This window comes from Bos grunniens, chromosome 17, assembly GCF_055505025.1.
Source record: "Bos grunniens cultivar Pamir isolate PY7600 chromosome 17, Bosgru_T2T1.0, whole genome shotgun sequence".
NCBI lineage: Eukaryota > Metazoa > Chordata > Mammalia > Artiodactyla > Bovidae > Bos > Bos grunniens.
The window spans coordinates 30,150,227-30,176,035 of NC_141181.1; the positions used below are offsets into that span (position 1 = coordinate 30,150,227).

Here is a 25,809-nt window from a genome sequence, read left to right on the forward strand (position 1 = left end):
CGCAAGGGACTCACCTGTCCCACCGCCGCCGCATCTCCGAGGGGCGGGCCGCTCCGCCCCCAAACAGCCGGGCCCGGGTGGTTGGGACCCTCCCCAGGCACTTCGGAGCCCGCCCAGCAGCAGTTAGTTTCGTCTTATCCCCTTCCTGCCAGGGTCTCGAGACCCGGCACTCCGACTCCCGCCCGCCCTATTGGGGACTGCCGAGTCTTTTCACCTCGATCTTGTCTCCGATGCAGGTCGCCATATTTCCAGGCCGCGGCCCGTGCTCCCCGGATCAGCTCCCTTCACGCAGTTCCTTCGAGGCAGCACTCCAAGCAGCCAGCAGGTCTTGGCGCCCATCAGGCTCGGCTCTCTAGGCCGCCGCTCTTTGCGACGACAGCACAGCCACAGAAAGGTCTACCGGGCACCTTCTGACGCCTGGGCGGCGCCTCCGCGCTCCCATTTTGAAAAACTCCCGCCGGTGGCTGTCCTTAGAGGTTGGAGGTGACGTAAAGAGGCGGGTCGCTCCGAAGAGGTTGAGCCGGGCCGCGCATGCGTGGTAGGCGCCTTAGCCCTCCCGCCCCCGCACGAGGACCGGAAGTGTTTCGGAGTCCTGCAGTCTTGGCCGGAAGTGTTGGCAGTTCGGCTTTTGGGAGACCAGCTCCAGAAGGATAGAAAGGGTAACTTGGAATATGGACATTTACTTACTTCAGGGTGGGAAAAGGTCCTGCTTCCAATTCCGTAAAGAATTTAAAACAATTTTTAAATTCCAAATACTTAAAGTTGACGGAACAGCTTGTTGTTCAGTCTTTTCCGACTCTTAAAACTCATTAACTTAAGCAGTCCTTTATAGCTCAATGCTTACTCCGGTGTTTCATAACTGAAATGAGTGGACGCGGTACTTTTAAGAACATGGACTCCTTTATTTGTTTTGGTAAATTTCTTTTAATTACAATGCTATTTGTGTAATAACTCATGTTTGAGAGATCTTACACACGTGTGATAATGTATGTTGACTTAAATGCAAAAGGTATGAGTTACGAGTAAAGTTTTACTTGAGGCAAAATGAGGTTAATAGGCGGGGAGACAGCATTTCAGATAGCTCTGAGAAAATTGCTACAGAGGCAGGAGGGGAAGCTTAGTATATATATGTGATTTTGGTGAAGGGGAGTACAGTGCAGTCAAGCACATATATTTTGCATAATGTTTCTGCTAGTCTCCTGCTACCTCTACAAGTATTTTAAGTCATGTGCTGCTGCAGCTGCTGATTTTCAACACTCGTGAAAGGAGTTAGGGTGGAGGGTGGAAGTGAGGCACTCTGTGCTCTGTAAAAAGCTGGCAGAACAGGTCTTCAAATAGATATTTTCAGGAGCCGATTTTATCAGCCCAATTCTTATACCTCCTCATATCTAGAAAAACACTAGAATCCTCATGGTGAAGACTGTTTCTCCTGACTAGCAAAAAGCTGCTTTACGGTCTGAGCCACCAAGGAAGCCCCAAGAAGGAAATGGAAACCCACTCCAATATTCTTGCTTGGAGAATCCCTTGGACAGAGGAGCCTGGTGGGCTACAGTCCATGGTGTGGCAAAGACTCTGACATGACTGAAAGTGACTTAGCGTGCATGCATAATCATGCAAAATCCACCCTTCACCTTAGAATTCTCTTTTGGTGTTGTATACATTCTATGGGTTTGAAAAAATGTGTAATGACATATATCCATCATTATAGTATTTTCACTGCCCTAAAAATCCTCTGTACTCCTCCTGTAAACCTTTCTCCCACCCCCAGTGCTACCTGCTAAGTCCCTTCAGTCATGTCAGATTCTTTGGGTTCCACTGGACTGCAGCTGGCCAAGCTCCTCTGACCATGGCATTCTCCAGGCAATAATACTGGAGTGGGTTACCGTCCCCTCCTCCAGAGGGTCTTCCCAACCCAGGGATCGAATCCATGTCTCTTAACGTCTCCTGCATTGGCAGGTGAGTTCTTTACCTCTAGCGCCTGGGAGGAGAAGGCAATGGCAACCCATTCCAGTGCTCTTGCTTGGAAAATCCCATGGGCAGAGGAGCCTGGTAGGCTACAGTCCATGGGGTCTCTAAGAGTCGGACACAACTGAGCGACTTCACTTTCACTTTTCACTTTCCTGCATTGGAGAAGGAAATGGCAACCCACTCCAGTGTTCTTGCCTGGAGAATCCCAGGGACGGGGGAGCCTGGTGGGCTGCCATCTATGGGGTCGCACAGAGTCGGACACGACTGAAGTGACTTGGCGGCAGCAGCAGCAGCAGTGCCTGGGAAGCCCCACAAATCTTTTTACTCTCTCCATAGTTTTGAATTTTCCAAAATGTTGAATAGTTGGAATCATATGGAATGTAGCCATTAAAAGACTAGCTTTTAACTTAGGAAATATGCATTTAAGTTTCCTCCATACCTTTTCATCATGTGTTAGCTCACTTGTTTCAGTGCTAAATAATGTTCCACTGGGGCTTCCCGCATGGCTCAGTGGAAAAGAATCCCCCTGTAATACAGGAGACGTGGTTCAATTCCTGGGTCTGAAAGATTCCATGGAGAAGGAAATGGCAACCCACTCCAGTATTCTACCATGAAAATCCCATGGGCAGAGGAGCCTGGTGGGCTACAGTCCGTGGGTCACAAAAAGAGTCGAACATGACTTAGTGACTAAACAATAATAATGTTACATTGTCTGGGTATATTACAGTTTATTTATCCAGTTACCTGTTGAAGGACATTTTAGTTGCTTTCCAGTTTTGGCAGTTATGTGTGAAACTGCTATAAATGTCCTCTTGCAGAATTTTCTAGCTACACATTTTCAACTCCTTTCAGTAAATACCAAGGAAAGCAATTTCTGGAGCATATGGTAAGAGTGTGTTTTAATTTTCTAAGAAACTTCCAGACTGTCTTCCAATGTGGTTGTACCATTTTTCATTCCCAGCAACAATGAATTAGGAAGGTTCCTGTTGTTCCACATCCTCACTAGCATTTGACCTATTATCATTGTTCTGGATTGTGGACGTTGTAATAGCTGTGGAGTTGTATCTTGTTTTCATTTGCATTTCCCTGATGCTGTATATTGTAGGGCATCTTTTCATATGGTTATTTGCTGTCTGTATGTATCTCTTTGGTGAGGTATCAGTTGAACTCGGACTTATTTTTTTTAATTGAGTTGTTTGTTTTCTTGTTGTTGAGTTTTAAGAGTTCTTTGTATTTTTAAACATTCCTTAATTAATTTACCTGGCTGCCCTGGGTCTTCGTTGCTGTGTGCATGCTTTCTCTGGTTGTGCCAAGTGGGAGCTACTCTTGGTGGCGGTCCTCAAGGTTTTCCTTGCAGTGGCTTCTCTTGTTGCGGAGCACAGACTCTCAGCTCATGGGCTTCAGTAGCTGCAGCTCTCGGGCTCTGGAGTTTGGGCTCGATAGTTGTGTGTGGGCTTAGTCGCCCCACAGCATGTGGGATCTTCCTGGACCAGGGATTGAACCCACGTCCCCTGTAACAACGGGCAGATTCTCATCCACTGTGTTACCAGGGAAGTCCCAAGAGTTCTTTGTGTTTTGGATAACAGTTGTTTAGCAATGTTGGGTTTGCAGCGTCTTCCCAGTCTGTGGCTTATCTTATCGTTCTTGATGCTGTCTTTCTTTAAAAAAAAATAATTTTATTTACTTAATTTGGCTGTGCTGGGTCTTCGTTGCTGTGCGGGTTTATCCCTGGTTGCTGTGAGTGGGGCTACTCTAGTTTCAGTGCTCAGGTTTCTTGCTTCGGTGCCTTCTCTTGTGGCTGAAAAAGGGCTCTAGGGCGCGCAGGCTTCAGTAGGTGCGGCACATGGGCTCCATAGTTGTGGCTGCTGGGCTCTATGGAGAAAAGGCTCAATAATTGTGGCACATGCGCCGTGTCATGTGGGATCTTCCTGGACCAGGAATCAAACCCATGTCTCCTGCATTGCTAGGCAGATTCTTTACCACTGAGCCACTAGGGAAACCTGATGATGTATTTTGAAGAGCAAAAGTTTTTCATTTCTTAAAGAAGTCCAGCTTATCGATTATTTTTTTCATGGATTGTGGCGTGGTGTCGTATTTAAAAAGTCATTGTCATTCCCAAGATAATCTTTTTTCCTGTGTTATCTTCTAGGAGTTTTATAGCTTTACTCTTAGGTTTATAATCCATTTTGAGTTAGTCTTTGCAGTGGACATCACAGAGACAGGACTGAGCGCGCAGGGGGACACACACCCCCCACCCCAGTTGTTTTATCACCGTTTGTTGAGATGACTGTCTTTTGCTTCATCCTGTTGCCTTTGTTATCCTTTGTCAGTGATTATTGGCTGTATTTCTTTGGGTCTGTTTCTGGGCTCTCTCTTTTTTGTCATTGATCTACTTGTCTGTTGATGAATACCACACAGTTTCTAGATTGCTGTAGATTAGTAACCCTTACCTGTCGAGCAGTACCACTCCTCCAACTTTGTTCTCCTTCAGTATTCCATTGGCTATTCTGGATCTTTTGTCTCTCTGGTATACAGTTTAGAATCAGCTTATTGATAGCCATAAAATAACTTGCTGGGATTCTGATTGGGATTGCATTGAATCTGTAGATCAAAGTTAGAAAAAAACTGGCATCTTGACAATATTGAGTCTTCCTATCTGTCATCATGGAATATCTCTCCATTTATCTAGTTCTTCTTTGATTTCTTTCATGAGAGATTTGTTGTATTTGTCATATGAATCTTGTACATATTTGTTAGATTTATACCTAAGTATTTCATTTTGGGGGTTGCTGCTGTAAATCACGTATTTTTCATTTCAAATTGCACTTGTTCATTGCTGGCATATAGGAAAGCAGTTGACGTTGTATATTAACCATGCATCCTGCAACCTTGCTATAATCACTTACTGGTCTCAGGAAGCTTTGTTGTTGATTTGCTTGGTTTCCTAAATAGGTGATAGTATCATTTGCAAACAAAGACAGTTTTATGTCTTCTTTCCAAACTTGTACACCTTTTATTTCATTGTCTTGTTTTATAGTATTGTTAGTACTTCCAGCATGATGTTGAAAAGTCATGATGAGAGGAGACATACTTGCCTTGTTTCTGATACCAACAGAAAGGCTTCTAGTTTCTCACCATTAAGTATGATGTTAGCTGTCGGGTTTTTTTTAATAGATGGTCTTTATTGAGTTAATGGAAGATTTCCTGTACTGCTAGTGAGAGTTTTCATCATCAGTGGATATTAGATTTTGTCAAAAACTTTCTCTGCATCTGTTGATATCGTCATGTAATTTTTCTCTTTTAGCCTGCTGATGTGGTGGATTACATTAATTTTTGAGTATTGAACCAGCTTTGTATACCTGCAGTAAATCTCAGGAATTGGTCCTGAAAAGGAATTGGTCCATTTCATCTAGGTTATCAAATTTGTGGGCATAGAATTGTTCAAAGTATTTTTTTATTATCCTGTTCATGTCCATGAGATCTATAGTGGTAACCTACCTCTCTATCATTTCTGATATTGGTAACTTGTAACCTTTTTTTCTTAGTTAGCCTGAGTACAGTCTTAGGAATTTTATTGATCTTTTCAAAGAACTAGGTTTTGGTTTTGTTGATTTTTCTCTATTGATTTCCTGTTTTTAAATTTCATTGATTTCTCTATTATTGTTTCTTTTCTTCTGCTTACTTTTGATTTAATTTGCTCTTCCCCCCCCCCCCCCAGTTTCCTAAGAGAGAAGCTTAGATGAATTTTATGAATGTGTGTATATATCTGTCTATATGTTTATTTTGTTTTTTCTTTTCCATTGTGGTTTATTACGGGATATTTAATACAGTTTCCTGTGCTATACCATAGGACCTAGTTGTTTATCCATTCTATATATAGTAGTTTGCATCTGCTAGTCCTAAAGGCCCAATCCATCATTTCCACCCTCACTGTCCCTCTTCACAAACAAAAGTCTGTTCTCATGTCTGTGAGTTTGTGTTTCGTAGGTAAGTACATTTGTGTCATATTTTAGATTCCATATATAAGCAATATCATATGGTATTTGTCTTTCTTTTTCTGACTTATTTCACTTGGTATGATAATCTCTAGGTTCATCTATGTTGTTGCAAATGGTATTATTTCATTCTTTTTTTATGGCTGAGTAATTTTCCATCACATGTGTATACCATATCTTTTTTATCCATTCATCTGTTGATGGATATTTAGGTTGTTCTCTTGTCTTGCCTATTGTAAATAAGCGCTGCTGTGAATACTGGGGTGCATGTATCTGTTCAAATTAGAGTTTTGTCCAAATACGTGCCCCCAAGTGGGTTGCTAGTCATATAGCAACTCTACTTTTGGCTTTTTGAGGAACCTCCATAGTGGCTGCACCAATTTACACTCCCATCAGCAGTGTAGGAAGGCTCTCTTTTCTCCACAACCTCGCCAGCATTTGTTATTTGTAGACTTTTTACCGATGGTCATTCTGACTGACCTTAAGTGGAACCTCATTGTTGTTTTGGTTTGCATTTCTTATAATTAGTGATGTTGAACGTTTTTATCATGTGCCTTTTGGCCATCTGTATGTCTTCTTTGGAGAAATGTCTATGTAGGTCTTCTGCCTATTTTTATTGAATTGTTTTGTTATTGAGTTGAATGAGCTGTTTACATATTTTGGATAGTAAGCCCTTATTGCATCATTTTCAAATATTTTTCTCCCATTTTGTAGTTTGTTTTGTTTATGGTTTCCTTTGCTGTGCAAGAGCTTATAAGTTTGACTAGATCCCATTTGTTTAGTTTTGCTTTTATTTCTATTGCTTTGGTAGACTGATCTAGAAAACATTGGTATGATTTATATCAGAGAATGTTTTGCTATGTCCTCCTATAGGATTTTTATGGTGTTGTGTCTTATATTTGAAGTCTTGAAACCATTTTGAGTTTATTTTGCATATGATGTGAGGGAGTGTTCTGATTTCCTTGATTTATATGAGGTTGCCCAGCTTTCCCAGCACCACTTGCTAAAGAGACTGTTTTCTCTCCATTGTATATTCTTGCCTACTTTGTTGTAGATTAATTGACTGTAGTGTTTATTTATGGACTCTCTATTTTGTTCCACTGATTCATGGTCTTTTTTGTGCTGATACCCTTCTGTTTGATGACAGTAGCTCATTGTAGTATTGTCTGAAGTCTGGGATGGTTATGCCTCTTGCTTTATTCTTTTTCCTCAAGATTGATTTGTCAATTCTGGGTCCTTTATGGTTCCATATATAAACTTGAGGATTATTTATTCTAGTTCTCTGAAAAATATAATGGGTATTTTGATAGGATCACTTTAAATCTGTAGATTGCTTTGGGTAGCCCAACGGTTGTAACATTATTAATTCTTCCAAATCACAAGCATGGGGTGTCTTTCCATTTCCTTAAATCATCTTCAGTTTCCTTCCTCAGTGTTTTATATTGTTCTCAGCATATGGGTCTTTTACCTTCTTGATCAGGTTTATTTCAAAGTATTTTTTTGATGCCATTTTAAAAGGCTTTTTTTTTTGCTTTTCCTTTATGTTATTTCATTGTTTGTGTAAAGCAATGCAACTGATTTCTGTATTTTAATCTTGTATCCTGCTACCTTGCTAAATTCATTTATGGGTTCTAATAGTTTTTGTGTAGTCTTTAGGGTTTTCTGTATTTTAGTATCAACCATTTACATATAATGATAATTTTACCTCTTCACTTCCAGTTTGGATACCTTTCATTTCTTTTTCTTTTTTTAATTGCTGTGGCAAGGACTATGTTAAATAGAACTGATGGGAGTGGGTATCCTTGTCTTGCTCCAGAATTTAGCAGGAAGGATTTCAGTTTTTCACCGTTGAGTGTTATGCTGGCTGTAGGTTTGTCATAAATGGTTTTTATTATGTTGAGATATGTTCCCACTGTACCCACTCTGGTAGGAATTTTTTATCATGACTGGATGTTGAATTTTGTTAAATGCTTTTTCTGCATCTGTTGAGATGACTGTGGTTTTTGTCTCTTCTTTTGATGTGGTATATCGCACCGATGGATTTGCAATGTATTGAACCACTTTGTGACTCTGGGATGAATCTTACTTGGTCATGGTGTGTAATCTTTTTTATGTGTATGTGTTGTTGGATTCAGTTTGCTAATATTGTGTTGTGAATTTTTGCATCTATATTCATCAAAGATACTGGCCTGTAATTTTCGTTTGTGGTAGTGCCTTTGTGTGGTGTTGACTTCCCTGATGGCTCATACGATAAAGTGTCTGCCTGCAATGTGGAGGACTCGATTTTGATCCCTGGGTTGGGTAGATCCCCTGGAGAAGGACATGGCTACCCACTCCAGTATTCTTGCCTGGGAAATCCCTTGAACAGAGATCCTGGTGGGCTGCAGTCCATGGGGTCACAAACAGTCAGTAACACTTCACTTTGTCTGGTGTTGGTATTAGGGTGATGGTGGTTTCGTAGAATGACTTTGGGAGTCTTCCCTCCTTTTCTTTCTTTTGGAAGAGTTTGAGAAAGACTGGATAAGTTCCTCTTTGTATGTTTGGTAGAGTTCCCCAGTGAAGCCATCTGGTCCTGGACTTTTGTTTGCAGAAAAAGTTTTTTCTTTTTTATTACAGTTAAGTTCGGCTCTCTGCTTAACCGATTTCTTCCTGCTGTCTGTGTTCATTTCTAAGAGAATGGTGTTTGATGTCTCCAGCTGTGATAGTGGATTAATCTATTTCTCCTTGCTGTTATATCAGTTTGTGTCTCACACAGTTTATGCTCTATTGTTATATTTTATAAACGTTATAAATTGTTACTTTTTCTCAGAGTATTCACCCCTTTATCTTATGTAATGTGTTACTTTCCCCTTTATCCTATAACTTCCCTTAGAGTCTGCTTTGTTGGAGATTAATATAACCTCTGCTGCTTTCTTTTGACTAGTGTTAGCATGTTATATTTTTCTCAATCCACTTACTTTTGATCTGAGTCTTCATATTTTAAGTGGGGTTTCTTGTAGTAAGTTTAGATAGTTGAGTTTTCATTCTGACAGCCACTTCCCTTTGATTGATGCATGGGCTGCAAAGTAATTATTGATATATTTGGATTAATATTTACCATATTTGTTACTGCTTTCTGTTTGTTGTCTTTGTTCTGTGTTCATCCATTTTTCTTCCACTCTTTTTCTGCCTTTTAATTAGCCATTTTATTTGATTCCATTTTCTCTCCTTTTTTAGCATATCATTATACTTTTTTAAAAAAATCATTTTTTAGTGGTTTTCCCAGAGTTTGCAGTATGCATTGACACTAATCTAAGTACACTTTCAAGTACCACTACATCATTTTGCTGTAGACTGAATGTTTGTGTCCCTCCAAGTTCATATGTTGAAACCTTATGGTATTTGGAGGTGTGAGGATTATGCAGTGAAGGGGGAGACCTTCCGAATGGGACTGGTTCCCTTGTGAGAGAACCTAGAGTGCTCCGTGCCCTTCCACCGTGTGTAGACGGAGTGACAGGACAGCGGGCTCTGAACCAGGGAGCAGTTTCTCACCAGGCACCAGATCTTCTAAATAACTTCTTTTAACATTTTTTGCAAGGCATTTTTTTTCCAAACTTATTTTGAATAATTTCAAATTTACAGAAAAGTTACAAAAATAATAGAGAAGGTTCTCTACCAGTGACCTCTGTGTGTCCAGGTGTACTATGTATCCTTCAGGACCTGTGAATAATAAACCTTGCTGGTTTTGTTTTTCTCAGAGTTTCATGATGTTTACTGCTGAAGGCATCTTGCAATCCTAAGAGCCACAAGGGCTGGTTCAACTACAGCAGTGGTTCCAAAAGGGGAAATGTCCCTGTGCGGGACTCACTGACTTCTAGCCCATAGAAGAACACTGTTGATATGCTGATGCTGGTGCGAAACGCACACTGTTTTCTTTTTGCGTTTTCTTCTTGCATTGTTTGTTTTAGCTGTGCTGGATCTTCACTGCTGCACATGTGCGTTCTCTGGTTGCGGTGAGCGGGGCTGCTCTCTCGTTGCGGTGCATGGCCTTCTCATTGGCAGATGGATTCTTTTCTTTTAAATCTTAACATGTATTATTGAAGTATAGTTGACTTACAAAGTTTAAGGTGCACACAAGCTGATTCAATTATACATATATATTATTTTTGAAATTATTTTCCATTATAGATTATTACAAGATATTGACTATAACTCCCTGTGCTATATGGTAGACCTTTGTTGCTTGCTGCATATCCGTTTTCTTTTTAATTAGAAATTAAGCATTCTATTCATACTAAGTCAAACAAGTGGAATCAAAATGTCATAAATTTTTTAGGCAAAAGTTCATAAGTTTTCTAAAAAATACATATATATATTATATATACTATTTATACATATGTATACAAAAGCTTTTCTGTTATGTTTGATAAAGACTCTAGAAAACATCAAAAAAATAGAAATTGGAAAACATAAATGAATGGGAGCACTGAATATGAAATAGAAATAGTGAAACAAACTAGATAAAGTATCTTATAGTCCAGTTGTTTTTAAACACTGCTTCTCATTACAAATATATCTGAAGCTTTGGAGGAAAAAAAGCAATACCTGGGCATTTGTATTTTTCAAAAAAATTCCAAGATTATTCTGATAAGAATCTGGAGTTTAAAAAGTGATTACAGATTCTTCTATTAAATACAGTTTTGGTGATGTAGAATTATATTATTTTTCTGTGGACCTATCATGTAACAGTGGTATTAAGTGAGTAATAGTTACATAATTCCAATAGTAAAAGATGTTTTATCGGTTTTCACAGTCAATAGCCAAAAAATAAAAGATAATTATGATTGCAAGCCATAATGAGAACATGATTAACCTAACAACATAAAATAATTACGTACAATTTGGGGTGTCTAACCAAGTGATGTGGTAAGTGGCAGTGAATATATGCACATGTTTTTGAAATATTTATGTTCATCCTAAATATTCCCTCTCTTTCTCTCTCTCTCTATAACTTCACAAGGGTTGGATTCTCAGGATAAATGCTCACAGTTGAAATAAATGTCCTCAAGTGGCTCACATATGTATGTCTGTTCATGATGGGTATGAAGGGTGCATGGTTTTTCAATCAGGACTGTGATGTATTTTAGGAAACTAACCTTTTTATTTGTGGTCTGTGACTTAGTAGCTACTCTTATTTTATAGCAAATGATGAATGAGGACTGGCAAAATGAGTTTTCGTGGCTGCTTGTTTAAGGATGTGAATAGGCAGTCTTGGCAGCTGGAATCATTTGTGTCCACACAACAGGCCACAAGGCGCTTCCCTGGTGGCTCCAGTGGTAAAGAATCTGCCACCAATGTAGGAGACATGGGTTTGATCCCTGGGTCAGGAAGACCCCCTGGAGGAAGAAATGGCAACCCCCTCCAGTATTCTTGCCTGGAAAATCTCATGGACAGAGAAGCCTGGTGGGCTCCGGTCCATGGGGTCACAAAGGGTCAGATACAACTGAAGTGACTTCACTTGCACGCACACGTGCACGCCACAGGCCACGAGGCCTGAGTGCCACATCTCCCTTACGTGACGTTATTCGCCTCTGCTCGGGATCCGTTTGATTCTTGTGCAGTGTTTGCTGTAGAAAACTAACATGAGTAAACTAACTTACTCTACTGCTTATATTAAAATATTCCAGTTGACTTTATGATATAAGAAAACTTTTCATTTGGTGAGTTAATCAGTTAACAACTAGAAGGAGTGTCTTTGTTGACAAGGATACAGAGAGCTCAGACAGTTTCACTGGGAAAAAATGCTGTCATTCATTAGTTACATATATGCTTAGGTGTGTGGAGTATGTAGCATATGTGCTAACTCTTACATAGCACCCTTATCTAGCTCCTATTATATTCTGAGTGCTTTGTTCAGTCGCTCAGAAGTGTCTGACCCTTTGCGACCCCATGGACTGCAGCGAGGCTTTCCTGTCCTTCACCATCTCTTGGAGTTTGCTCAAATTCATGTCCATTAAGTTGGTGATGCCTCCAAACATCTCATCCTCTGTCATCCCTTCCCCTCTGCCTTCAATCTTTCCCAGCATCAGGGTCTTTTCCAAAGAGTCATTTCTTTGCATCAGGTGGCCAGAGTTACTGGAGCTTCAGCATCAGTCCTTCCAATGAATATTCAGGGTTGATTTCTTTAGGATTAACTGGTTTGATCTCCTTGCAGTCCAAGGGACTCATAGAAGTCTTCTCCAATGCCACAGTTCAAAAGCATCAATTCTTCAGCTTTCAGCCTTCCTTATAGTCCAACTCTCACATCCATACATGACTACTGGAAAAACTATAGCTTTGACTAGAGGGACCTTTGTCAGCAAAGTAATGTCTCTGCTTTTTACTGCACTGTCTAGGTTTGTCATAGCTTTTCTCTTGAGGAGCAAGTGTCTTAATTTCATGGCTGCAGTCACTGTCTGCAATGATTTTGGGGCCCAAAAATAAAGTCTGTCACTGTTTCCGTTGTTTCCCCAGCTATTTGCCATGAAGTGATGGGACCGGATGCCATGATATTCGTTTTTTGAATGTTGAGTTTTAAGCCAACTTTTTCACTCTCCTCTTTTACCCTCATCAAGAGGCCTTTTAGTTCCTCTTTGCTTTCTGCCATAAGTGTGGTATCTTCTGCATATCTGAGGTTATTGATATTTCTCTCGGCAATCTTGATTCCAGCTTGTGCTTTATCCAGCCCGACATTTCACATGATGTACTCTGCATATAAATTAAATAAGCAGGGTGACAATATACAGCCTTGACATACTCCTTTCTCAATTTTGCACCAGTCCATCGTTCCATGTCTGGTTCTGTTGCTTCTTAACCCTCATACAGATTTCTCAGGAGGCAGGTAAGGTGGCCTGATATTCCCATTTCTTTAAGAATTTTCCACAGTTTGTTGTGATCCCCACAGTCAAATGCATTAGCGTAGTCAATGAAGCAGATGTTTTTTTCTGGAATTCCCTTGCTTTTTCTTGTGATCCAATGGATGTTGGTATTTTGATCTCTGCTTCCTTTGCCTTTGTAAAATCCAGCTTGTAACCCTGGAATTTCTCAGTTATTGTGTTGTTGAAGCCTAGCGTGAAAGATCTTGAGCATTACCTTGCTAGCACGTCAAGTTAGGACAGTTGTGCGGTAGCTTGCACATATTTCGTCATTGCCCTTCTCTGGGACTGACCTTTTCCAGTCCAGTGGCTGCCGCTCATTTCCCCAAATTTTCTGGCATATTGAGTGCAGCACTTTAACAGCATCATCTTTTGGGATTTGCAATAGCTCAGTTATCATTCCATCACCTCCGCTAACTTGGTTCAAAGTAATGCTTTGTAAGGTCCACTTAACTTCACACTCCAGATGTCTGTAGGTGAGTGATCACACCGTGTGGTTATCCTGGTCATTAAGATCTTTTTTTGTATAGTTCTTCTGTGTGTTCTTGCCCCCTCTTCTTAATCATCTCTTCTGTTTCTGTTAGGTCCATGCCATCTCTGTCCTTTATTGAGCCCATCTTTGCCTCAGATGTTCCTTTGGTATCTCTAATCTTCTTGAAGTGCTCTCTAGTCTTTCCCATTCTATTGTTTTCCTCTGTTTCTTTGCACTGTTCACTTGAGAAGGCTTTCTTATCTCTCCTTGCTGTTCTTGGGAACTCTGCATTCAAATGGGTGTATCTTTCCTTTTCTCCTGCCTTTAGCCTTTCTTCTTTCCTCAGGTGTTTGTAAGGCCTCCTCAGACAGCCATTTTGCCTTTTTGCATTTCTTTTTCTTGGGGATGGCTTTGGTCGCCACCTCCTGTAGAATGTTACAAACTTCTGTCCATCGTTCTTCAAGCAGTCTATCAGATGTAGTTCCTTGAATCTATTTGTCACTTGCACTGTATAATCATAAGGGATTTGATTTAGGTCATACCTGAATGGCCTAGTGGTTTTCCCTACTTTTTTCAATTTGTTCCTGAATTTTGCAATACAGAGCTGATGATCTGAGCCACAGTCAGCTCCTGGTCTTGTTTTTGCTGACTGTATTGAGCTTCTCCATCTTGGGGTACAAGGAATATAATCAGTCTGATTTTGTTATTGACCATCTGGTGATTTTCATGTGTATAGTTGTCTCTTGTGTTGTTGAAATTGGGTGTTTGCTATGACCAGTGTGTTCTCTTGGCAGTCTTTGCCCTGCTTCATTTTGTACTCCAAGGCCAGACTTGCCTGTTACTCCAGTATGTCTTGACTTCTTGCATTCCAGTCCCCTGTGATGAAAAGGGCATTTTTTTTGGTGTTAGTTCTAGGAGGTCTTGTAGATTTTCATAGAACTGTTCAACTTCATCTTCTTTGGCATCAGTGGTTGGGGCATAGACTTGGATTACTGTGATACTGAATAGTTTGCCTTGGAAACAAACAGATGATTGTGTTGTTTTTGAGACTGCACCCATGTACTGCATTTCGAACTCTTTTGTTGACTATGAGGGCTACTCCATTTCTTCTAACAGATTCTCGCCCACAGTAACATATATGATGGTCGTCTAAATTAAATTTGCCCATTCCGAAAGGAATGTTAATGTTCTCTCTTGCCATCTCCTTTTTGACCACTTCCAATTGACTGTGATTCATCGACCTAACGTTCCAGGCTCCTGTGCAGTATTGTTCTTTCAGCATCGGACTTCACTTTCACCACCAGACATATGCACAACTGGGTATCGTTTCCAGTTCGGCTCAGCCTGTTCATTCTTTCTGAAACTCTTTCTCTGCTCTTCTCCAGTAGGATGTTGAACACCTACCAACCTGGGGGTTCATCTTTCAGTCTCATATCTTTTTGCCTTTTCTTACTGTTGATGACGTTCTCAAGGCAAGAAGACTGAAGTGGTTTGCTGGTCCCTTCTCCAGTGGACCACATTTTGTCAGAACTCTCCACCATGACCCCTCTGTCTTGGGTGGCCCTACATGGCATGGCTCATAGTTTCATTGAGTTTCACAAGTCCATGATACATATGATCATTTTGGTTAGTTTTCTGTGATTGTGGTTTTCATTCTCTCTGCCCTCTGATGAATGAGGTTAAGAGGCTTGTGGAAGCTTCCTGATGGGAGAGGGTGGCTGTGGGGAAAATTGAGTCTTGCTCTGGTGGGCAAGGCCATGCTCAGTAAATCCTTAATCCAACTTTCTGGTGATGGGTGGGGCTGTACTCCCTTCCTGTAGTAAGGCATAGAGAGGTCAAGTAACTTTATCCAGGTCACATAATTAGTAAGTGGCCAAGGCAAGATTGAATCCAGGGAGTCTAGCTTTAGGGTTTAGATTCTGAACCACTGTGTCAGACTGCCTTTCTGTGTATTATCCCATTTTGATCGAGAGAGCACCTGGATCAGCCTAGTTAGTAAAGGCCTCACGTTCCTTTCCTCGTCTAGGATGCAATAGTGGTCTTCAGTGTGATGCTTACTAAACATAAGTTATAAAGGTGTCTATCACGCTTCTTTCTCTTCCAGGCTAGTAAAAATTTAGGTTCTTGACCTTGCAAAATGAGATGACTTTTTCAAACAGAAGGGTAGGCCCCAGGGTGAATAGGTACTCATTTTGGTGACATTACCTGAAGGTGACAGGGAAAGTTGAAGACAGTGGTATAGTGTAAAGCCTTCCAAGCTCATTATTTGCTCTAAGTTACGTGACACTTTTTCCTTTCAAGCGATCATTAAGTGCCAGGGCTTCCTCGCTGGCTCAGCCAGTAAAGAATCTGCCTGTAATGTAGGAGATCTGGGTTAGATTCCTGGGTCGGGAAGACACCCTGGAAAAGGAAATGGCAATCTATTTCCCATTCTTGCCTGGGAAATCCCATGAATAGAGGAGCCTGGTGGGCTACAGTCCTTGGGGTTGCAAAGAGTAGGTTATAACTGAGCAACTAACACTATTACGTGCTAAGTGCTTAACTGCATTATTTCATCTTTTCATCACAACAGTCCTAGCAGGTAGGGGTTTATCTGCTTTACACAGATGAAGAAACTAAGACTAAGGGAGATTAAGTAAAGTTTTTAACTCCAAAGTCTATTTCAGTGGTATTAGAAATTTTCAACTTCTTTTGTTTTTGTTGCTGCTGAATACTAAAAGTTTAATGAAAATCCCCCAAAGCAAAGCAGTGGTAGTGAGTACCCGGAAGTTACCGTCAGGTTCGTAACTGTCCTTCCCCAAAAGCCATCCCTGACTCCTTAATTCTTCACAGATCACATTTGGGAAACCACCGAATGTCAACCACTTTTTCAGCTTAAAAATACATGACTTGGTGTGGTTGACTGGTTGATGTCTCCTTTTATAGGAAGATTCCTAACCTGGGGACCTTGCCTAGCCACTTAAAGACAGACTCCCTTTTTAACTCAAGATATAGAAAGAAGTACACCTTCCTTGTCTGCAGGGTTTTCAGACTTCTCCAGCACCAGGTTGCTTTCCCAAATCTCACTTGAATTTGAATGTAATATTTTGAAAATACTTGTTATCCCCTCGTAGGTAATCAGTGGTAACTTTGAAAGTGTCCCTTCCCTACCTTCCTACTTGTGTACATATATGGTGTGTGTGTTATATATATACATTTCCTGTTAAAGAAATGGGATTATATGTACTGCAACTTATATTTTTAACTCCCAGTTTATCAAAATTATTACTCGATAGCCACATATGAATTAAACTTACAATTTTACATACTATGGACATACCAAAAGCCTGGTATTTTCATATAAGAACTTGTGACATTGGCTACTGGAAGCCTAAGGCCTTTATTTTTTGGTTACCCTCACCCACTTGTTTTTCCCTAGAGGATTCTGAGTGAGGCTTTTGGATATTCTTGGGGCTTAGCTAGCTGTTTGCAACACAAAACTGATGACCCCAGGAATGGGGGCACTGAGCTACCTTCCATGGTCCAAAGTGCAGGACTCCTTCCTTTCAGGCACTTTCCAGAGTTCCCTTCCCTGGAGGGACCCACTGTCCCCTCCATACCTATTCTTTTTTCTTTTAAAAATTTTTACTTAAACTATATATATATATATAAATTAGATTCTACATAGAATGTGGTGGTTTTCTTTCTCTTACTGACTTGCTTTACTTAGCATAATGCCCTCTGAGTCCACATGTTACAAATTTGTGTAAGATTTTTTTTTTCTTTTTTATGGCTGGATCATATTATATATGCAAAATACATCTTCTTTAATTATCCATCAGTGGACATTTAGGTTTCCATATCTTGACTATTTTTAAACCGTACTGCAGTGAACGATGTTGTTGTTCAGTTGCTCATTAGTGTCCAGCTCTTTCTGCGACCCCATGGACTGCAGCACGCCAGACTTCCCTGTCCTTCACCATCTCCCGGAGTTTGCTCAAACTCATGTCCATTGAGTCCGTGATGCCATCCAACCATCTCATCCTCTGTCATCCCCTTCTCCTCCTGCCTTCAACCTCTCCCAGCATCAGGGTCTTTTCCAGTGAGTCGGCTCTTTGCATTAGGTGGCCAGAGAATTGGAGCTTCAGGTTTAACACTGAGAGGGGTGCATGTATATTTTTGATTTAGTGTTTTTGTTTTATTTGGATAAAAACCCTGAAACGGAATTGGTAGTGCATTTTCTAACTTTTTTAAGGAAACTCCATACTGTTTTCCATGGTAGTTGCATCAATTTGTATTCCTAACAATGCACAAGAGTCATTTTTCTCTACATCCTCACCAACACTTTTAAAAAATAATTTAATTGGATAATTGCTTTAAGAATTTTTTCTATCAAACCTCAACATGAATCAGCCATAGGTATACACATATTCCCTCCCTCTTGAACCTCCCTCACATCTCCCTCCCCAACACTCCCCTCTGTGTTGATACAGAGCCCCCGTTTGAGTTCCCTGAGACACACAGCAGAACCTGATGACAGCTCTTCTGAGAAGTATGATGAAGTAGTACCACATTGTGGGTGTTTGGGGTTTTTTAGGTTTCTTTTATATTTTAAAAAAAATGGAAATATAATTGCTTTACAGCAATTCTGTTTGTGTTAGTTTATGTTTACACATTTCCCCTCCTTGAGCCTCCTTCCCACCTCACTGTCCATCCCACCCCACTAGGTCATTCACAGGGCACTGAGCTGAGCGTCCTGTGCTGTCTACAGCAGCTTCCCACTAGCTAGCTATTTCACCTATCGTAGTGTATATACGTCAGAGCAGCTCTAAATCTGTCCCACCCTCTCCTTCCCGTCTGTGTCTGCAAGTCTGTTCTGTGTCTATTCCTGCCCTGCAGATAAGTTCATCAGTACTGTGTTTTTTGCGATAATATACAGTGTTTTTCTCCGACTTATCTTCACTCTGTAAGGTCCAGCCATGTCTCTGCTAATGGCACGATTTTGTTCCTTTTTTGTGGCTGGATAATATTCCACTGCATATATGTACCACATCTTTATCCATTCGTCTGTCAATGGACATTTAGGTTGATTCCATCAACCTAAATGTGTGTGCTATTACACCTGTAAACAGTGCTGTAATAATTAACACTGAGGAACATGTCTCTTCTGAATTATGGTTTTCTCAAAGTATATGCCCAATTGTGGGATTGCTGGGTCATAAGGTAGTATTGGGGTTTCCCTGGTGGCTCAGATGGTAAAGAATCTGCCTGCAATACAGAAGATCTGGGTTTGATCCCTGGGTCAGGAAAATCCCCTGGAGAATGGAATGGCTACCCTCTCCAGTATTCTTGCCTGGAAAATTCCATGGACAGAAGGATCCATGGGGTGGCAAAGAGTCGGACACGACTGAGTAACTAAGCACATTCCATCATTATGGTTAAGAAACATCCTTGTAAATACTACATGTAGTTCTTTAAGTTTATGGTACTTGCATTCCCACAGTTACTGATATGTAATTTCTCTTTGTTCTCTTTGCTTACGACAGGGTTAGTTTTGTTTACTACAAATTCTTTATTTACTCTCTTATTTTCTCTTTATTTTTGGCCATGCTGGGTCTTCGTTGCTGCATGGGTTTTTCTCTGGGTGGGGGCTACCCTCTGGTTGCGGTGTACAAGCTTCTCGCTGCAGTGACTTCTCTCGCTGCGGAGCACGGGCTCTGGGGGCACGCAGGCGCAGTGGGTGCAGCTCCTGGGTCCTGGCGCACAGGCTGCGTAGTTGTGCACAGGCTTAGTTGCTCTGCAGCATGTGGGATCTTCCTGGACCAGGGATCTAACCTGTGTCTCCTGCATTGGCAAGCAGAGTCTTCACAACTTAGCCACCAGGGAAGCCCCTTTTATTTACTCTTAATTTAACCTGAATCTTTTTATGTCTAAAACCAGTACACAAATCCTTTTCAGGGAGATTAAACAGGAGATCAAATGCTGCTTGATACAACTGGCTTCGAATTGCCTTTTGGCATTTGCAAGATGCATGAACCAACTTGAATCTATTTCTTTAGGAGTGAGGGATTGAGGATAAAATATTAGGAATTACAGTCAACAGACATTCCTTCTTCACCTCTGGAAGGTTATCAACTCTTTGTTCATCACTAGGGACTGTGGGTTAAAAAAGCAATATCCTCTCCAGTTCTCCTGAAAATCAGGATAAGATGAACAGCTATAAACTGCCAGTTGTTCAGCCTTCTAAACTTTGAAAGTACTTATTTGTACTTATATTGGAAAGTTTAAAGTTTGTGGAGGTATACATATTTTCTGTGGATTAAGGATTTATTATCCTTTGTACACAAGTTGGTTCAAGCACTAGAAGATTAAGCATCAAATGCTGTAATGTAGACCCGGAAACCCCAGCATGCCATTTGATACATGTTCATCTGGAATAGCAATTCTCAAAAAAAGGTTAAGAGAAACTCGAGCAGGGAGCTCCTCTCTGTGTACTGAAAATCTTTATAAAAGTTTTCTAGTTCATTTATTTCTAGATTTTCTTTTCCAATACAAAGTTATTCTGTGACAACACTTCCAGTATTCGAAAACTACTATTGTAGTTTTCAGAATAAACATCATTGGAAGGTTTAAAAAGTTTGCCTATTTACTCAACCCTCATTGCCAAGCAAATGTATATAAATGGCTCTGAAAACCTGTCCCCAAACCACCATCAAGTCACTGAAGATAACGTGAACATTAAGCCTCTGCTGTGCAAAATTCAAAAGTAAGTTTACACTATGTCTTGACAGTGTGCACTTACTGCTGCTGCTGCTAAGTCGCTGCAGTCGTGTCCGACTCCGTGCGACCCCAGAGACGGCAGCCCACCAGGCTCCCTCGTCCCTGGGATCCTCCAGGCAAGAACACTGGAGTGGGTTGCCATTTCCTCCTCCAATGCATGAAAGTGAAAAGTGAAGTCGCTCAGTCATGTCTGACCCTCAGCGACCCCATGGACTGGAGCCTACCAGGCTCCTCCATCCATGAGATTTTCCAGGCAAGAGTACTGGAGTGGGGTGCCATTGCCTTCTCCGATGCACTTACTATTAGTGAACAAATAGCAACTGATAAATGCATTTTGTCAGTTATTTGTTCACTAATATGATGATGCCATTTTACATACATAGAAAATGTTTTATATACTCTGATTCTGCATATGTAAACATTTTATTGGCTATGCTTTGTAAACAAAAATTGTATACCACCTATATAGGAGTTACATCGGAGAAGGCAATGGCACCCCACTCCAGTACTCTTGCCTGGAAAATCCCGTGGACGGAGGAGCCTGGAAGGCTGCAGTCCATGGGGTCGCTGAGGGTCGGACACGACTGAGCGACTTCACTTTTACTTTGCTGCATTGGAGAAGGAAATGGCAACCCACTCCAGTGTTCTTGCCTGGAGAATCCCAGGGACAGGGGAACCTGGTGGGCTGCCATCTCTGGGGTCGCACAGAGTCGGACACGATTGGCGTGACTTAGCAGCAGCAGCAGGGGTTACATATAAGAATGTTACCAACTTATCATCATAAACCATTCTCGTGTTTGCTCACTGAAGCTAAAGGTCTGGTATATGCAAAACCCAGTTTGTTGATGATGTTCGGCATTGCACTGGTCACTGTGCCAACAACAAACGGGGAAATTGAGAAATCAAATGTAGTAGTTTTCTTTAAAAAAACAATTGTCGGATAGTAGGAACTGAACTACCAGAAGGTATTTTATACTAATGACTGGAGTCGGAGTCACTATGTATATAAATTATTTTAATAATGGTTGGAGAAAAGAAAAATAATGTGGATACCATATTAGTACTAAACAATTCAGTAGCTTCATTAAAAAATTGCTTCTGTATTAAACAACAGTGGCTTCATCCAGCCAAATACAATTTTTTTTTTTTTTTTACTTTTACTGTGAGTCTCCTTTCAAGACACTAAGCCATAAAAGTATTTCAGGGGAAAGAAACAACGCTTTAAAGCTTCCTTTACTTAGATCTCCATTTCTAATTACATTTTTACATCTACATTCTGTGTGGGTCCATATGATTTCAAGAGCATGTTAAAACTCAAGTTCATGGAGGCAAAAAATTAAGAAATTCTAAAAAAACCCAAGGAAGATGCACAACACATGTATGTAATCAGAAAGCAGCAAAAAATGGAAGGTATCTTATCTTTTAACAACTATTTTCAATTTCTGACCCTTTTGTTACATTGATACTTGGATTAAAAATGAAGGATGCTGGTTACTTATAATACACAGTACTCACAAAATTGACTTCTTTTGGTCCAGAACTACTTAAAAGTATTCAAGGTCAGAATATGAAAAACCTATTAAGCCAATATCAAATTTTAGAGGTATTACATATGGAAACTTACAACATGGCTTTTTAAGTATGAATTTCAGAGTCAAAAAAATTTTAACAGTAAGATTTGGTTTTAAAGTAAAAAGACAGCTAATAAAATCAGTTATCAAGCAAAGTGATAGGAAAACTTTTTTAAAATACATGAAATAAAAGACTTGAATAATCCAAAATAAAGCAAAATATAATGGAAATAAAATGATTATGTAATTAAATGAGAGGATAAATAAAACAACAGGAAGGACTAAGGTAATATCTACTTACTTTAGTTGTCTTATAGTATATAATGTATATACTATAATGTATAATGTATATTATAGTATATAATGTATATAAGACAACTAAAGTATGTAAAACATTTTGAAGTTCATGAATCTCTTTATAGGATGAGTAATCAATACACTTCCCTAATACTCATCATGTGACCTAGGACATGATAGTAAATCAGAGATCCCAAAGATCATGCCATTAATGTTTTTGTCGATACGCATTTTGACCTGCATGACAGACTAAATCAAATGTTCATGATTCAATTATTAGTTTTCTTTCTTTGACTTGAAAGCTCCAAGTTATTTAATAATGTATTTTTAATATGTGCTTTTCCCTTTTAATGCTTACTCTAACAATATGCTAGAGGTCTGGACGGTGACCAGATCCTAGAGATCTGGAAGGTGAAAGAGCCATTACCACTTGCTGACCACTGACCACTGGCATAGATATTTAGTGGGTTTTTTTTTCCCCTTCTAAGCAGTTCTTAATATTCCAGACATTTCAGGTGCCCTGTTATGGTATGAAACAGTTACCCTTGAATTTAGCAAGGGGAAAAAAACCTTAGACATCTGGTTATGTTATAAACCCAGAGTTATTTGTTTTCAGAAACACGAGTATATGGAAGAATGTTAATTTTAGTTTACTTTATACTAAGAGATGTGAAAATAAGATAAAGCTTTTGTTTGTTTTGGTTAAAGACTTGGTTGGTTTTGATCTGCATTAAATCTTTTTTTTATCAAAAGAAAAGATTATGTGCTTCCTGGAGATTATTTTAAGATTATACTAAAGATTGACAAAACAAAAGGTAATTTTAAAGCTTTTTTTGTTTTTTGATCAAAAAGTCTGGATCTTCTGAAACTAAGATTAAATATTTAGTTTGATAAATGATAGTTGTAAAACATACTATAGTTAAGAGGATAATAAAATATTCGAATCAAACTTTATAAGCATTCCCTACACCTGTGTCATTGGAAAAGTCATCAGTGGCTGACTTTAATCAATGTCATCAGATTTTAAATACTGATAAATCAATACAATTAGATTATACGTCTCATTAAGTTTTATAGAATCAAATACCACAAAACAAATTACACTTAAAACTTGGAAGTCTAATCACAAAATAACATTTCTTTTAGAATTGAATTTTTTTTTGTAAATCTCTAAAAGTTGAGAAAGATGAAGTTAGATTTTTCTATCACTTGTAAATCTATGATATGTAAAATTAATAACAAGGCTTCAATTGTTGTGGACTCCCAGTATCTGCTGTTAAAAATAAAACGAAATCCTAAGGGTAATGTTTATAGGCTTGGTATTACAGTTCAAATTTATGCAAATGGAGGGATGGTTGTTAAATCTATTTTGGGTTAGTTGATCTTAAACATAATTTTTCAAAACAGTTGAAGATGTACTAATTTGGATAAAATATTTTCACAGTCACTTTATAATATTGATAATTGATTTCCCAAATTCACTTTAAAGACTTGTAGCTAGGAAATATAATCATAAATATACCAAAAACTGACCCCCCCAAAGTCTAAGAAATCTGTATTTCTTAATTTTTACCTTTTTAAAATTGAGATGATCTGTTATTCCAATAGCCTAATTCTTTGGTGTGCTGTTTGTAGTTATTTTAAAACTTAAGTATTCTGTACATAGCTAAGGAATTAAAACACTGCAAACTTTCATTATATTATTTAACAATCTTTGTTTTTAAAATCACTATGATTGGTTATTAGGAGTTGATTTCTGAAACCACGTAACTTATATTTTTCCATAGAGTTGAAGTGTATTAATTATCCTAAATATTTCCTATTTAGTTCTTATTTGCATATTACTACAGGAAAATATCCTATTTTGCTATATGTTTTTTTTTTTTTTTCTTTCTTGGAGAATGGCACTGAAACATGTATGCTATATGTTTTTTTAAAAAAATCTTTAATTTTTTGTCTAGCATTGCATACTTCATACAGATTAAAATTAAACTGAGCCCATACCATCTACCCAAAACTAGATTAAGTAGAACATTTTCTCTTTTATTAATGTACTCAAAACAACTAATTATAAGGTTAAGGGCTTTTGAAAATCATTTAAGTTGAATAAATGGGTAAGAAAAGTATACACATTATTTTTGGATATATTTAACTTATAAATAAAGTGGTACATAACTACAGGAACTGGAATATAATACTGATTAAAACAGAGAACTATATAAGCTAGTAAGGAACTGAAAATGTCAGGATGTACTAGACAGTTGAGATGCAGAAAGGGTTGTTTTTACATACTCGGAATTAGAGGTACAGCTCCTAACAAAGTGGGTGGAGATTTTCTTAAGAGAAAGCAAAAAACTCCTTACATGTACCTTATTCCCTTTCATAACTCTGATGCTGTTACTGAAGTGAACCTATATATACCAACATAGAAATGAAAAGGAACAATACATGGTTAACAAATGTTTCATCATTGCTAATGGATATGATTATTTCATTAGTTTGAAGACAAAAAATATATTGGGTCTATATGATTTTTTTAATGCAAAAAAGGGACATCTCCTTCCTCTGAAAGGATGAATAAAAATCCCTGCAAAATGCACTGGTCTGTACTCTCCTTTCAGTGCATACTACATTGTAGAAACAAAATCTCTCTTAGAGAACTAGTTGTGAGTAGTGACTATCCCTAAAGATACTGAACTCTCAATTTTTACTAAAGGAAAGTCAATATTAATTCTTAATATAAAGATGTAGTTTTGTGAAAAACAGAGCTTCTCAAAATTTTAACATAGGTCAATCTAGATGACTGGCATTAAGAATGCAAGTGCCCGTGCATTCTCTGTTTCTTTTCTTTGTAGGTTGAACAGTCTGCCTCCCATACTGAAAATTTTCAAGCTTTTGGACAGAACTGAACAGTGAACAAGTCTGGTGATGAAGCTTGGACTACTTAAAGTATCTTAGTTTCATAGTCCCTCGTCCCATATAAATATATGAAGCACCAAAACTGGAGCCAAGGTCTGAACAGGTTATGTAACAGCAAGAACTATAATTTAATCACATCATATCATATTACACTATGTAACATTCTATATTTGCCTGTTGATATGTAACAGTTTATTACAAGCATTATTTCCTAAGACTTATGTGGTATAAGTGTTTCTTTTCAAGTATTACGGCTTATAGTGTTTATGTTAACAGTAAATCACTGATAAATGTATATAATGCAATACACATTGTGCCATTTCTCCCTACCCTGTGTTAACATTAACAAAATGAACTAAGAAAACAAAAACTATTTAAAACTAAAAACAAAGGCTATCAACATCACAGTTGCACGTCTGAGTAAGTCAACAGCATTTCCCCCTTAACATGAAGGTATTTTCATCAAAAATGCTTCATCGTTTTTAGGCGAGCATTACTTTAGCAGCAGCTGGTCTTCAGGACAAGTAGATCAGACGTTTCAAGTGCAAAAGACACTGAATTACTCTGAGAAACATCAATCCACATGACTAATGAAAAGAAGCAAACTGCTGGTGTCACCTTAACATAAAATTGTGCATTTTCCCCTTCAGTGTGTGTTTTAGTTCATTTATGTGATAATAAAGTTTTGGAGTTCTCATGGCACACCACTGATATGGACTAGTTTGTCAAGGAACCTATTTGTTTTTAATGTTTAAATTATAATAGTACAATAACTACAAAAAGGTCAGTGCCTTGGTGGCTTTAAACCACATCAGTTTCAATGTTTTTAAAAATAATGATGCAATTAAATCTATGCTTCTGCAACAATAGTGCAATATAGTATCCTTTCCTGAATAAAGGAGCTGAGGTTTATCCAAGTAGAAGCTTTAAGTAAG

The 25,809-nt window shown here is 39.0% G+C and overlaps 1 protein-coding gene and 1 long non-coding RNA gene across 8 annotated transcripts in view; one reads left to right on the forward strand and one right to left on the reverse strand.

Moving 5' to 3' along the window:
* PLK4 (polo like kinase 4) overlaps positions 1-466 on the reverse strand; it is a 16,998-nt gene extending 16,532 nt beyond the window's left edge. For 4 of the 6 annotated variants that reach the window (XM_086346786.1, XM_086346784.1, XM_086346782.1 and 1 more), the window contains exon 1: positions 215-466. Coding sequence is in view for 2 of the 6 variants with exons in the window: in XM_086346782.1 (XP_086202908.1) it covers positions 215-244 (30 nt within the window). In the remaining 4 variants the exon portion in view is untranslated. Of the gene's footprint in view, positions 1-14 lie in introns of all 6 variants that reach the window. The other 2 variants (XM_086346785.1, XM_086346783.1) reach the window with 1 other exon arrangement.
* On the forward strand, positions 218-25,091 carry LOC147355161 (uncharacterized). Of its 2 annotated transcripts, none has more exons than XR_015144303.1 (2): positions 218-659; positions 24,811-25,091. It is a non-coding gene; the product is annotated as an uncharacterized LOC147355161 (long non-coding RNA). The 2 variants fall into 2 exon arrangements; XR_015144304.1 differs by having other exon boundaries at positions 576-913.
* Positions 25,092-25,809: the final 718 nt, after the last annotated feature.